Source organism: Sycon ciliatum, chromosome 3, assembly GCF_964019385.1.
Source record: "Sycon ciliatum chromosome 3, ocSycCili1.1, whole genome shotgun sequence".
NCBI classification, from domain to species: domain Eukaryota; kingdom Metazoa; phylum Porifera; class Calcarea; order Leucosolenida; family Sycettidae; genus Sycon; species Sycon ciliatum.
Window position 1 is genome coordinate 8,891,085 of NC_088645.1, and position 15,628 is coordinate 8,906,712.

Consider the following 15,628-nt stretch of genomic DNA (forward strand, 5'->3'; position numbering starts at 1 on the left):
TCGCCAACGTTGCCTACTGGGGCAATACAGGGCAAAGATAACGGCACATAGTGATAGGTCATACATAGTAATATTGATCAAGCTCAGAGTTTCACAATCACTTACGCGTGTCTTCTGGGATGGTAGCTGGGATCTGCGCTTGGCTGGTGGGATTAGTAGTTGGTGTCGTTGCTGCGGCTGTTGTGGGGGCTGGGGTCGTGGGGGCTGGTGTTGTTGTGGCTTGTGTTGTGGGGGCTAGTGTTGTTGGTGTTGTGGGGGCTGGTGTAGTTGTGGCTGGTGTTGTTGTGGCTGGTGTTGTTGTGGCTTGTGTTGTGGGGGCTAGTGTTGTTGGTGTTGTGGAGGCTGCTGTAGTTGTCGCTGGTGTTGTTGTGGCTGGTGTTGTTGTGGTTGGTGTTGTGGGGGCTGGTGTTGTGGGGGCTGGTGTTGTCGTGGCTGGTGTTGTGGCGGCTGGTGTTTTGGCGGCTGGTGTTGTGGGGGCTGGTGTTGTGGGCGCTGGTGTTGTGAGGGCTGGTGGCATTGTTGCTGGTGCAGTCCTTGGTTGTCCAGCTAAACAAAGAGGAGGCAAATAGGAGGAATACAGAAGTACGGCAAACAGAATCTCAATAATTTAGAATTCTCTACATCAACATAGTAATCGCAGTAGTCTCAGTAATTATGGTCTTGTAGAGAGTCAACTGTGTGGTTTTCCATGACAAGAGCAGATTTGCATAATGGCACACAAAGAAATAAATCCAGTTGTGAAACTGATGAGACCTTTCGTACCATTACTTCTCAATTCAGCACGTGGTAACGAGAGAGCCTGGAAGCTCATGGCCCTACGCTATGCTTTTTTTGCCTAGCGAGAGTCAACTTTCTCTTTGCATTCGAGGGTAATACGACTTCATCTACCGCCTTGATGACCTAGGCAAAAAAAGCATAGGGATGTTATAAATTTTTCATTTCTCCTTTTTTTTAAGACATAACCTAGGATTCGAACCCGCACTATCGCCCTGCATGCATTCCCCCGATACACTTCACATATACTCATTCTTCCAAGTTGCTTCACGTTATGATCTTGCATTTGAAAGCCCTATTTGACTATTGTGGCCAGCTGTCTTTGATGGTACGGTACGGGACAGGTACGGGATAGCGCCAGGCATTCCGATGCTGTCCTTGATGGTACGGTACTGGACAGGCACGTGATAGCACCAGGCATGCCGATGGCACAAACAAACAAACAAACACGGAAATAAAGCTGTGTGGACTCTGGCTAGCGCCAGACGTTACCGAAGTAACGTCTTTTGTATAGCCGTAAGTAAGGGAATAAACGTGATGAAGCACAAGTTCAATGGATACAGTTTATCCCTATTGTCTTCATGCACTGGGTCGAGACCCATATGTTGGAGACTGCCACCCTCCAGCCATCACTCTATGCAAGGTACATCGACGATACAATTTCAATTTGGATCTATGGCTCAGCTGCTCTACGGGTATTCATTGCCCACTGCAAAAGCCAGCGCCCTATGAACAAGTTGACTTACTAAAGCAGTGAAAATGGACCTGTTCCATTTCTTCACGTTTGCTTTGAGGTTACCCCTGACGACGGCACCATTACACACCGCCTGTACAGGAAGCCTAGTAACAGCGGCGTCAACGTGGACTTTCATCCCCAAGTGCCTCGCTCCGTCAAGTATGCGGTCGGTAAGCAGCACTTCGTCAGGGCTCGAAAGAATTCGTCTTCACCAGCACAAGCCTGTGAGAGTCTCGGTATGACGAAGAAATTGCTGCGAAGCAACAACTATCCCGAGGCAATCATCGAAGAGATTGCTGCAAAGCAACAACTATCTTGAGGCAATCATCGAAAAGTTGGCACACTGCCCAACGACGTGAGGCAAATGAAGAAAGATGCTGCTATACTGAAGCTACCCTTTCGCTTAGGAGATAGAAGAGATTCAGCAGAAGGCGAAGAATTTAGTCGAGCGCTCAGGGTTCCTGGTTAATGTCGTGTCTGACACACCCCCAACCTCAAAGATGCCCTCGTGAAGTCAGCGCTGAATCCAACGAAGTGCAGCGTGACACAAGAAGGAGTGAGGCGCCGAGAACAGCGGAGGCGAGGAAGACCGCTCAACCCCTGCATCTCATGCTCCTCTGGTTTGCCGAGCTGCATGTGTGATTCCCCGGCATTATCTGTATGATCAAGTGCGCACTAACTGTGTCGGAAGCGATATGTCGGTGAGACCTTCAGGGTCGCAAGAGACCTTTTTCATCATATTGTGAGAGTCGTGGGCCAATAGCCCCGGTGAGAAGGCAGTCTTGCCTGTTCATATGGTGAAGTAAAATAAAGAAACAACAACAACAACAACCGTTTTGAGGAACACCACTAGGAAGCATGTCACAGGATGCTCGACAAACCGTGGGGTAAACACATGGCTACTGATCCCGAGCAGCACAGAACCATGAATAGCACAAATGTGATTTTCATTGAGGCACAAGTACTGGCTGTGAAGACATGGATGGCCAGAAGAAAAATCAGGGAGTCAATCAAGATTCGAGAGCGTCGTCCGGAGATCAATATCTCCTTCGGAGGGCTATTAAAGGCGCTAGCACCCTTTGTTGTTGTTGTATACTTTATTTATAGTGGAAATCAAAACAGGCAAAATGCCTAATAACATTGGACCCACTGTGAATAACATGTTAAAGGATATTGTGGAAAAGTAGATACAAGAGAAAAAGAGAAAGGAAAGAAAAAACGGAGGGTTGGTTGCAACGAACAGATATCAATCCAGTGAGCATTGGAAAACCTATGTCGCTGATAATATATACTGCAAGGCTTGAGATTTAAAATCCAAATACCTATTTGAACATTTTGCTGCTGGTGGCCATCTATTCCACATAATGGCTCCAGCGTGCGTTAGGCGCTTAGCAGAACGAGCAGTGCTAGCAGGTGGAACCACAAGCAAGTTGCTTTGGCCTCACCCTCACAGTGAAACTGCTAAATCTTGCTGTATCTGTACAGGGTTGTACACACAATGATTGTGGTATAAACCTTCGTACACACATTTCCTGCACTTTATCTGCTGAGCTCTTGCATACCCGCTCTTTCAGTGCACGTTTCCTTGTCTGCTGTGCATGCGAATTCATACACTCAATTTCATACGGCCATTGTGTGTGTTCGTTTGTTTTGTACATGGACATACATCACTAATAAAATAAATTTACATCCAGCTAATACGCCAAAGAGTGAATAGCAACTGAATAGAGCGGTTGTCAGTTGACAACCCCCCTTTTATTTACAATGCAGTTGCGTGATGTCCACCACTTTCTGAGTATGCAGGTGAAATAGGCTGGTTTGACAAGTAATGGCGTCAAAGGACTCGTGACGTTCACAACTGGTTTCGTCTCTTTGTGTGCTAATATGTCTCCCTCGGACTAAAGTCCTTATTGAAGGATCGCATCACTAGTGGCGTTTCCGTCACAATTTGCTGGGAGACAAATATATGAAGGCAAATACAAGAAGGACATTCTTCAGGTTCTTCAACAACATTCTGAGAGCGTTCGAGAGTGTACTGTCGACTCCACTTAAAACGAACTCGCACCTGGCAAATTTCGTGATATAGCAAACCAGTGTCCATGTCGCTCCCTGTTTGAACCCATACAAAATTGACCCCTCAGGGCCCCTTGCACACCATGTAGAAAAACGCCTATGTGCTGCGTTCCAGTAAAAGTTGTCATGTCAACTGACGGCATACGGTGGAAAACCTAGAAAGTAGCGCAAGGGTTTCTGCCGACCTTGGACGGGTATTGAAGGTTTCTTTTGAAGCTTTTAGGCGTTCCTGAACTTCCAGAGATAGGAACTTCATTCTTGTGACCGTGATGTTTTGGCGCTGTGTGGATATCAATCCTGTTTCCTGTTTCAGACTTCCATTGACTTTTTGCGCACTTCTGAACTTTTCGTACTTGAGCTCTTGTTATTCGGGCCGTGGTAGGGCGTACTATAGTTCAGTTTTACAAGGTGAGTATGAGACAATCCCAAGCCGTCCAAAGGTTGCAACCACTTCTCTAGTCCACGGTACTGGTCCGCAACAGCATGGCGAACATTGTCGTCAGCATTAAACTTGAGCACCTGTAATCGATCGTCTTGAAAATATCAAGAACAGGAAATAGCCAGCGATCACACGACTTCAGTAGCTTTTGGAGATCCTGAAACATCACTGATCACTGCAAAGGCCGCCGCCGTCTCTTGCCGGAGTCTACCTGAGGTCCATAGGTATGGCTACAACAGGAAAGATGCAGAACGAATTCAAAGAAAACAAAGTAGTCGTTCTGAGAACAGCATTTCTCGTCTGAACTGCAGTTTCTTGTTGAATCTCGAGGCGCGCGCGCCACTAACTCGCACTGCACTGCAAGGGTACTGCAGACCACTCGTCAGCGTGCAACTGCACTTGAACAAGCTAGTGCATACACAGAGTATGCTCAGGTTTGTTGCGTTCTACATGTAACCAGTTTACAATGGTCCTAATAGCGAACAGGTTTCGTTTGTAGCCAACCATAGCTCGTAGGGCCGCATGCAATCTAAGTGCAATCATGCTGTCACGGGTCACACGCCAATCATGATGTGTTGCTTGTATGGCGTGAGTGCTTTAATTTTAAAGAACTTCAGCTACAAAGAACTAATTCACCTGGACAATGGTGTTGGTAACATCAGGAGTCGACTGCACTGTCTAGCCTTCTCGTCAGGTGAATACAGGAAAGCGCAAAGGAACAGTGACAATTGATTCAGTGCAGCAGAGAGGTGATAAAACAGCACAAGTGTTGTACATGTGGCTGCGCTTGTGTTTCTTCCTTGTACATGCGGTTGCAAGAGTAGCTCTTTGTCGTACATGCTGCTGCTTTTGTGTCTCTTTATTGTACATGCTGCTGAGCCGTGGTACATGCTGCTGCGCTGTTTTTGACTCCTGCGTACATGCGGCTGCACCGTTTTCTGTCCCCGCTGTGCACACACTTGCTTGTCTTGTCCCCATTGTACGCCTTCACTATTATATCCTGTTGTCTCGTCTTTTCTCAGTGTCAGTTGTTCGTTGTCAGTGTTAGTTGTTAATCGTGAGTTCTCCCGTCGGCTCCTGAAGCGCATTACAAGAAAAGCTCTCTCTTTGGAAATAGAGAACAACCATTTGACTAGTCCTTTTGATGTGTGGCGTGGCGAGAGCGTAGAGGCAGTTCTTTCTCCATCCGAGACGACACAAGGAAGAATAGCAACAACAACTACAACAACCGTTGGACGGAGCATGTTGAATACATAGTCAAAAAATCACTCAAGTCTTTCAATATTCTTTTTAGACTAAGGCCTACACTCACCAGTGATTCTTTATCTCACATCTATCAGACATACATACTACCTATATTCTCATAATTGTGCGAGCAATGCTCTCACACCGTTGTCACACACTTCCCTTGACAGGCTAGAACGACTCCAGCGGAAAGCCGCCAGAATATGTCTCCACCTTCCCCTTTACACAAACTTAGAACACTCCCACCTTTTGCATCGCATCAAATGGCCAACATTATTTTCACGTTTAAAGTTAAACATATACTCTTCGCGCATTCTCTGCGCCACAATTATGCCCCACCACATATACTCTCGCTGCATACTGCTAGCAACGTGCAACCTTCGTATAATACGTCGCTCTCGTACTTGGCACTTGCCAACTCCGCAGACTGACCGCTGTCTCCATTCTCCCCTGTACAAGGCCCTTCATTACTTTAATTGCTTGCCCGCCCAGCTTCGCGAAATCCCTTCTCGTACTCCCTTCAAATCCGAGATATCCCTGCTGTTGCACAACTCTGTATGCTCGTGTAGCGACCACCCCTGCCCGTACACTTAAGTACACAACTCTGTATGCTCGTGTAGCGACCACCCCTGCCCGTACACTTAAGTAGTCATAAACCCCTAGGCCCTGCCCACCCAATTCTTCCTCACTCTTTCTCCTTTCTTACACTATTATCTCTTATTGGCCACGGGCTATCGTGAGAATAAAGATTTGAAACAACAACAACAACCGCACTGATTGCCATTGCAGCCAGCTACATTGAATGTGAGGCTGCGCTACAAAGAAGCGTCAATGCTGCAACAGAATGGCTAGAGCGCTTGCACCTGTTAGTCAATAAAACGAAAACTGTCATCCTCCCGTTCTTCCATGCTAAGTTGCTAACCGACCCCCACCACCACTGCCCAAAATAAAACTCGGATAAACTCTACTAGAAACAGTAACACAGCACCGTCACTTTGGAATAATATCCCAACATGACCTGCGCTGGACAAAACACTTTGATAGTATTATAGTGAAATCACTCAAGTCATTCAACTTGCTATTCCGCCTAAGATCAACCCTTACCACTTCTGTTCTTGCAACCATTTATACTTGACGCATCCTACCCCTGTACTCTTTTGCAAGCATCGCTGTAACCCCCATATCCTACACTAGCTTAGACAAGCTAGAGAGAATCCAAGTTAAACACACATGGCCAGCAATCGAGGACATCTGAGAGTTGTAATTTTTGTACTCCTCCGAGGCGTGATTTTTGGCGTGCTGGGCCAAGCACAAGGAAGCCATCTGCAAAAAAAACTGCAGAAAATGGTTGTTGTTTGATCCTTTGGTGTAATCTTTGTTTCTAGTCGAAGCTAGTTGCTGTTTGGAGCAGAACCGCCTAAATTGACTATTTTCTGCATGTACTCATGTACTCAGTCATGCAGTCTCACTCGTATTTTAGCTCTTTTTCTGGAATGGATGCTGCTCTGCGCCCCTTGGTGAACATTTCCTGCGCTCGTGGAGCAGCTGAAAAGGACCACTGGTATGTCTGGTTCCTGGTTTGAAAGTGGAGAGTCGACTTTTGTGCCTTGAAAAAGGAGTAGAGAGCGATAAAGGTACGTCTGTGGCTTATTTTTGAGTGCTCCTCGTACATTTTTGATCATGATAGAAATTCTCAGACCAAAGTCAGACCAAAGTCAGCGCGATGATGGCCGTAGAGTTTTCTTGTGGATTTTTTAGTTGTTTCATCTCGTATCTATGTCAGTATCGTGATGGTGAAGTGGAGAGGGTGATTTTCTTCCTCTAGGCTTCGTTCGGCCGACTTTGCTTCGTCCTCGTTGAAAAGTGATCCTGAAAAAAAGGTCGATTCTCAAAATTATGTTGATTTTCAATGTACGTGATGACATGCGATTGCTGGCTATGTAACGTTTGCTCACTCCATCCACCACCATTACGCCCAGCCTCATACTCTAATGCTCGTAACCACAAATCGTGTTAATACATTCTATAGCGTTTGGCACACTCGCACTTGGAATTTGCCAACTGCAAGAACCGACCGCTGCCTGAGTTCCCCTGTGTATAAATCTCTCCATTATTTCCATGGCCTCCAATCAACGTTACGCGATATTTAATCACCAGATGTGTTTGAGCAAAAGATATCTTCCCTACTGCTGCATTCAATCTGCTCATGCACGAGCCACGCTCACCCATACATCTAGTCTGATCACTGCTAGCCATGAAATTTCCGGATCATACTAATCTCACTATATTATCTCTTATTGGCCACAGGCCATTGCGAGAATAAAGATTTGAAAGAACAACAGTGAAATAAGTCACCCATACATAATATAGAAGAATGACAAAAAAGGTACAGATGCTAACTTACGCGTGCAACCAGTTGTCGAGGCGCCGGGTGTCCCAGAACCTTGACAAGAGCAGGGCCCATTAGGACGAGTTGCTTTACAAGTGCTCGTGAAACAAACACTGTTACTGTATGTGCATGTATCTGGAGCTGCAGACGTAGAATGAAACAAACAGAAAGAATGGCAACATTCAAGATGCAAGCTGCTCAACCACCCAACAGTGTACTATCTCCTGCCACTGCAAGTGTTGGCCTTGACCTTTACGAAGTCACATTTGGCACTGCGCTGCGCTTGGGGTTCGCTGCTGCAAACGGACTGTGCGGGTTGCGCTACTGCTGCGTGCATGTGTGCATGCATAATATAACCAATTCTCCCCCCCCCCCCAACCAATTCTCTTCCAAACATTCTTGGCTTTTTTTCTAAATATAGCAAAAAGCAGTATTTGGCTTTTTGGCCACCGCTTTAGGAGCTGCATCTGCGCCGTAATCTTTGAAGGGTGGTGGCGTTCCTACGGATGCGGAAAGCCCGGCTAGCTTCCAGCCGAGTCTCACGCGAACCGTGACATTTTTTAAATATTAATTACTACGCACGTACGCGTGCACGTGTGCGCAGCGCTGTATCCTTTGGAACGCGTCTTGTATTAGAATCTACACACGTGGCGGCGTGCTGGGTGTTTGCTTGAAACAGAAGAAATATATAATTCAGTGTGGTCGCAAGTAAGTTAGTCAGGTCACCACACTTGAAGAGTCTTTGGAGCTGTTTCCTCTCAAAATGTCGTCTTCTCGAAAAAGGAAAGCGTCTGGCCAGCTCACTATCAGCGGACTTTTTCATGTTTTCCTGTGCAAAATGTTTCCTGTTCAAAATTCCTGTGCACCCCCTTGTGAAGGGGTCCGGTGACGCCCCTGGAGAGAATGCCCCAAGGGCCTCTTACGTTGCTACTTGCTATACTATGCTGTCTGCAGAATTCACGCCTGATTATTAGTATCACATCTTTACATTATCACCAGTTTAGTTTTTCACAGTGTTTTGCACTTGGCTATTTTGCTTAGCCCTAATCTTCGTGCCTCAGGTGCTTGCATTATGCTTACCCCTTTCAGTACAAAAGGGTGACAGGGGCGTCGGAAGGTAATTTAGTGTGGTACGGTCAGCCATCTGAAGTACAATTTACTCGTGGGGGAGGGATGGCTTAGCCGAAAGTTTTGAAAATTTAGAGCCCAAATCAGTGGATTTAATGGATTCACGGGGTACTTGGGCCAAGTAGTGGTACGGTCAATACCGTAGTGACCGTACTGTGTGCGACGCCCCTGGGTGATTTTCACTATCTTAGTCATTCTACTATAGCTACCTTCACTAGCGAGAGTTTTATACTCGAAAAAGTTGACATGTATGAAGGAATTCAGTGTTGTACTCGCGGCTGCGCTTGTAGCGCTTCATTGTACATTCGGCTGCGCCTGTAGCTCTTCATTGTACATGCGGCTGCGCGTGTAGCTCTTTGTCGTACATGCTGCTGCGTTTGTGTCTCTTTGTCCTACATGCTGCTGAACCCTGGTACACGCTGCTGCGCTGTCTTTGACTCCTGTGTACATGCGGCTGCACCGTCTTTTGTCTCCGTTTTATACAAATTTTCTCGTCTTGTCCCTGTTGTATGCTTTCATAATAATTATAATTATTCTCGTGTCTCGTCTGTTCTCGGTGTCAGTTGTCAGTTTTCTTGTCGTCTCCTTAGCCCTTTATGTACCGCGCCTCTAATGTATGTAAGGGGTCCCCCGCTCCACAGATACACTCATATCTCAAGACTGACAGATATTTTGTATGGACATGTTTTGTTTTTCTGAAAGTAGATGGATGAAGGCTTGCAGAGAAGCAATAGTCAAGACCAGATCTCAATTGGTGTTACAGCGGCATGTCCTGAAAATTGTCAAAAAGTGTGAAAATTGCAAAAAAAAACAAGAAGTCCTGACAGCACAGCCAAGGCTATATCAAATTATACAGTTATGTTTGTACACCAGTCATATTTCCAATATAATACACTCGCGGAATAGTGTTTTACTCAGCATGATAAGCAGCAAAGCAATTACGCTCTGAATTTAGGCAGAAATGAGCGGAATTGTTTTTGCGGTTCTTGCACACTGAACACGCAAATTTGGACTTCGGTGGATCGATGCCTTTGCAAACCACACAGTTTCTGCTCTCTTCAGTAAACACTGGTAGATGTGGTGGTGGTTTTACTACAGGCTGTGGCCTTGCCGATTCGTTATACAGTGGAACCGGCGTGTCATGGTCAATATTACACAACTGCCGGATGATGGCCAGCCGGTCCTCTAACTGGGTCATGGTGTGGTCACCACCGAGAACACCTGGGTTCTGTCTAGACCAATGCTCATAAAGAATGAATCAATTGACAGCAGCTACCTCTACAAAATCAAGAAATAATGTTTTCCAATATTTTTTCGTTTTTCTAAGTATACGAAACGAAAATACGAGTTGATCTAATTTATCAACACCGCCCATTGCCATATTGTATTCCTGTACTGTTGCAGGCTTCTTTACAGTAACATTATGTAGCTGACCATGATGTTTTATCCCTTTGCCGGTCTAACTCAATGTATGTGAGGGGTGGTCACGCAAATACATGTACACACAACCAGCAATAACTCAAGAACCATGTGATGTAGGTATGGGTAAAATGACGGCTTTGAGCAGCAAAGCCAAGTTAGCCCACGCATGCACGTGTTTTGTCACGGTTCGTCACGCGGCACATGAATAAAAAATATATTTTTTCCGAAAATGGTGGATGAAAAAATAAATCTTGCGTGGCCGCTTTGCCCTGCCTCGTGTCAGCAAAGCAACTTCCTTGTCAACAATTTCTGTCATCCAGTTAGCCAAAGTGACTCAAGGTTGTGTTTTCTCTGCCAAAGTGCCAAGCTGTACAAGAGTATTAGTTTTGCTAGTCTGCGTAGACAAGCGCTGACTCGTGTGAGCTGGAAGCGCTTGAAAATTCACAACTTCAAACAGCGATCGATCGCGCTTGGTTGAAATATTTATTTGTTGCGTGGGCAGATAGAGTAGCTCATGGTCGCAGTAGTGAATTTCCTGGAGTTCATGAGGCCAAGCAAGAACTACTCGAAGCAGAGGACCAGTTATTTAGGCCTCGACATGGCGAGTGGCGTTGACACCAACTCAGAAATGGCTGTGATTACCTGTCAAAAAATCTAGCCAAAGAAGTAGACAAGGAGCAGAGGCATTTACATGGACAACGGACGATGGTGGTTTGCAACATGCTACTACTGCTGGAGCGACGTTGAGTGCAGGGACGATCGTTGATCATCTACGTATCAGGTGTGGTTGTCAAACGCTTGTGGCCTTTGATGTGGATATGAAGATTTTATGCCCACTGTGCGTTCGTTATGCACCACATCTGCTGTGCACGTGGCATTACCCTATCTCAGGGAGAAATCATCAACCCAGTCATTCTGGGTAAAACTATTCCTGATAGTTGTGCAGGCCAGCACAAGAACCAGTACGCTGCACTTAACAAGGTGCTTATGTTCGTGTGCTTGATGGTCAATGGAATGAGTTCAACTGAAAGCAACGGTTCCGCAGGTCTTCAACAACCTCAGCAAGGTGGTCGGCCCAGCAACAGTGGTGACGGTACTTGGCATAGAAGTCGACAGCGAGGACCAGATGATGCGGCTACCTGACAAGAAGTTATTTGCCTTTCTAGCGGCTTTGAGTGAGTAGTCCACGCGCACTAGCTACACAACGCGGGAACTGCTGTCGCTGATCGGAACCTTGTCCTTGCCGCAAAGATGGTTCCTCCTGGCAGGACCTTCATCCGTCAACTCCTGTATCTTACCTGGACAACTCTCTCAGTCTCTTCAGTCAGTAGTCAACATCAACACCAAAGCTCACTTGGACATCGAATGGTCGCGCTCCTTTGCCGCAAACTGGAATGGCCAATCCTTCTTCTACGATGTCGAGTTTTCAAAGTCCCCTGACCTTGAGCTATTCACGGATGCCTCTGATGTTGGCTTCTGCGGTTTCTATCAAGGAAAATCGTTTTTGGGGCAACGGGCCGCTGAGATGCGGCATGAACCTATTGTGATTACTCGCTTCCGAGAACTGGCTTCCACAGCCAACCAGTGCCTGGTGCCAACTCCTCCGCTGAACTCGCCGCTCTGATTGCTGCCAGCAATGATCTCATGAGCGACTCAGACCTTTAAGCCCGGTATTTGCGCACACATAATCTGATGTACCCAGTTTCGGCTATGGCCGAGTTCCGGTCCCTGACCGCTACTGCCGGCAGCTCACGGCCAGTGTTTGTGTTCGTCGACGGCGGCTACTTCTCCCGAGTTTTCTCGACTAGGATCCTCAACTGCAACCGGGTGAGCTCCCATGCTGTGCGCATTGGCGGGGCCACACTCATACCTCACCGGAGTACAAGTGGCTGTGAAGCAGCCATATGCAGTGCAGGCTGCTGGCGAAGTGCAGCATCCGATCACTATGTCAGGCGTGCAGCCGGTATACCCAATGGCTAGCAGCGAAGACTGGAACAGCCCATGCCCATGTGGTGTTGAGAACAGAAGTGAGGTACATTTGTAGTGTTGTACAGTGTTGTGCCTTCCGCTTGTTGTGCAGTCCTTGTGCCGGTGTGGCTCTGTGGGTATCACTTAGGGGTTTGCCATGGTTACTTGCAGGAAGTTATGCTAATGAGCGATGCCGTGAGAAATGCTTGGTCGTAAACACTGGTTTTTGGGAGGGTCAAATGCATTTGCCTCTCAGTGTTGTGCTGTACTGTCTCAGTGTTGTGACACCTGTATGTTGTTGTGTGGTTGACCCGCCGGTTTGAGGCATGGGTGGTCAACTGTGTATGTTGTATCGGTGTGTTCCCGTTTGAAGTTGCCGGGCCACCATGTGGTTGACCCGCCGAAAATGGAGGCATGGGTGGTCAACTGTGTCTATTGTATCGGTGTGTTCCCGTTTGAAGTTGCCGGGCCACCATGTGGTTGACCCGCCGATAATGGAGGCATGGGTGGTCAACTGTGTCTATTGTATCGGTGTGTTCCCGTTTGAAGTTGCCGGGCCACCATGCGGTTGACCCGCCGATAATGGAGGCATGGATGGTCAACTGTGTATGTTGTATCGGTGTGTTCCCGTTTGAAGTTGCCGGGCCACCATGTGGTTGACCCGCCGAAAATGGAGGCATGGGTGGTCAACCGTGTATGTGTATCATTGAAGTTGCAATACGTACATTGCTGTGACTTGCCCGATTGCTGTTGCCGGGCACCTACGCATTTATTTGCCTACTTGTGAAGAGATATCTCTTCTGGTTTATTGCATAATTCTTGGCTCAATGTTATCCACGGTGTCGCTCGATGCAAAGTCTCGTAAATATTTATCAGACAAAATTGAAAAAAAAAACTATGGCAAACCCCACTTCCTTGTATTCTATCTGCTTGGTGTACACGTGTCCACGTTTTGTACGTTTGGCACGCACATGCGTGCGTGTGTATGTGAGAGCGTGTCTGGATAAATGTGCATATTGATGTTTTGGTTGTTTTAAGTTTATTGTGTGTATGCGTGCATGCATGTGGGTTAACCATATATTTTCAAAATCTGTGTGCCTGAACGCGTCCAGAAAATTCAAATAGGACTAGGTCCAGGCAAGGATAGGGCCCATGGTAGCCCTTCAAGTTGAGAGAAAATACAATTGCGAATGAAGTACACAAATATCACAGCACGAAGGGCATACCAAGTTCGTGATGGAGCTATAGTCGTACGATAAACAATCAGGTAAGGGCTACGTCTTTACAAGAAATGTAGGCTCTCTACAATACCGCCATTGAACACCAACACCTCGCCCTAGGCGATACGCCAGCAGCAGCAATTCCCATTGCACGATATCGCAGTTTCGGTTTGTTCATCTCAGCGCTGCTCGCGTCAGATTCACTCTCGCTCAGATGAGTACTCAGGCGCGAGCTTACGCATGCCGTGATTCTCACGGCCAGGCGAATCAGCTGATCGCACCTGACGAGTCCTTGTGACAGTCGCTGTCGCCGTGTCGGCAGCAAGAAGGCTTCCTCTCTGTTTGGAGAATTTTGTTTCTTCATTCATGGACGATATATTTTTGAACTAGCAGGACTCAACGGAGCTCTTTTTCTCAACACACTACACTGCAAAACCTCCCGGGACATCCAGCCTGGACTGGTGATGTTACTGCTCTCAGAGCGCTTGTCAAACACGGCCCCAAGAGATGCACTCCCATTCTTGAAATGCGCGCATGGCGGATGGTCGTCTTTTCCAATTTCTACAAACTTCAGTCGATCGATACGGCAAAAATTTGTATGGCAAGCATGGTTGTTTTGCACATCGTCAGAAAGCCTTGGACCTCAGCTACGCATTTTAGCTGTCTCCTAGCAACAAGACCCCAAAAAAATGAGGGCCAAACGTACCGTACTATAGTATCGGTACGCTTATGGTAGACCGGTAAAGGGTTATAGTTCTATTTTCATTCACATATTCCGTAGCACAGTGGATATTGGATATCATTGTCACACACCGTTTATCCATCCACTGCAGCTGCAGCAAGCTACCGTCCCATATATACCGCATATCGGACCACTGGGCGCGTCGCTGGTATAGTTTGACCGTTTCCCTCCAAGGCCAGAGCATGATAACATGATCCCACCAGAGACAGGTTACGCTGATGATGTTAACTTCCTGTCTCGTAAGTTATCTTGGCTCAAGGAAGTTTTGCCCGCGATAAGTGCCACACTCGGAGTCTGGGGTCTGAAAGTAAACGAGGCGAAGACAGAATGGATCCACTTAACGTCTGAAGGTGAAAGATGGAAGAAATCTAAACAGCTTGGGTCCTACTTGGGCGAGGGTGATGATATTGCTCACCGCATGGAAAACGCCTCGCAGGTCTTGGGCAGGGTGTTCTCCCTATGGCTCCGGAAGGAGAAGGTATCAGAAAAGCGCCGGCTGAGAATATACAATGCCCTCGTGATCTCCACCCTCCTCTACAATTGTGAGACGTCGGGACTCACGGAGGGCAACCTGGCATCCCTGGACGTATTCCACAGGAAACAGCTACGCACAATTCTTGAAATTCGTCACCCAGACCATATAACGAATGATGCGTTGTACAAGAGGTGCAGCTCTGAACCGATATCTGCAATTGTAAAGCGCCGCAGAACGCAAATGCTAGGGCACGTCCTTTGGATGGACCCCAATGCACCTGCCTTCAGAGCTATGACATGCTACCTGAAGCGAGACGCTACCGGCCACCGTGGTAGACCGAAGACAACACTCGCCACCACGGTCATCAAGGACCTCCAAGAAAGGAACATCCCGTTGAAGAGTGTGGGGGATTTGGAAGAGGTTTGCGCCACTGCCACTGACAAGAATCAGTGGCGTGCCATGTTCCGTCAGTAGCGGCTGCATTTTGTCCGCTCCGCTCAGTGACTCCGTTCTTAACGTTCAAGCTGTAACCGCTGCATTTTGGCCGCTCAGTAACTATTAGTGCTTGCACTTCGTTTCCCACACGCACACTTCCCCGCACGCACACTAGCACATGCATGCGGGTACTTACATACACCCATTACCATACACACTTCTATCCGGTTGTGCACTTTCACTTCTCTCGGGGTTTTTTTCTTTTCCTTTTTTTCACAACCATCACATGCAGCAGAGCTCAAAAGAGATAGAAGCGGAAAGGTTAGAGCATTTGCTGCCTTGCACGCGAACTGTTCTATTTTTATTCAGCTGTCAGAAGGAATTATCAATATCGTCTACAGAAGTGTCCTCGCAGTGGTGATGATTGTGTGCAAGAGGATCTAGTCGGCTAAAGAGCGCAGTGTAATGGTAGAGGTGACTCAACATGTTTTTTAGCACCATTGAGTGCTGAAGAACGGTGTGCTGAAGAGAGAACAGGGTAGAAATGAGCACGGACGGGATACAGGATAACCAATAGTACAC

The 15,628-nt window shown here is 47.1% G+C and overlaps 1 protein-coding gene across 1 annotated transcript in view; it reads right to left on the bottom strand.

The window, feature by feature from the left end:
* The window catches only part of LOC135811359 (mucin-2-like), a 68,691-nt gene that overhangs the window by 40,563 nt on the left and 12,500 nt on the right, over nt 1-15,628 (bottom strand). The window contains exons 3-4 of the mRNA XM_065324587.1: nt 7,672-7,797; nt 106-546 (exon numbers count right to left, since the gene is read on the bottom strand). Coding sequence (XP_065180659.1) covers nt 106-546; nt 7,672-7,797 — 567 coding nt within the window. The remainder of the gene's footprint in view (nt 1-105; nt 547-7,671; nt 7,798-15,628) is intronic.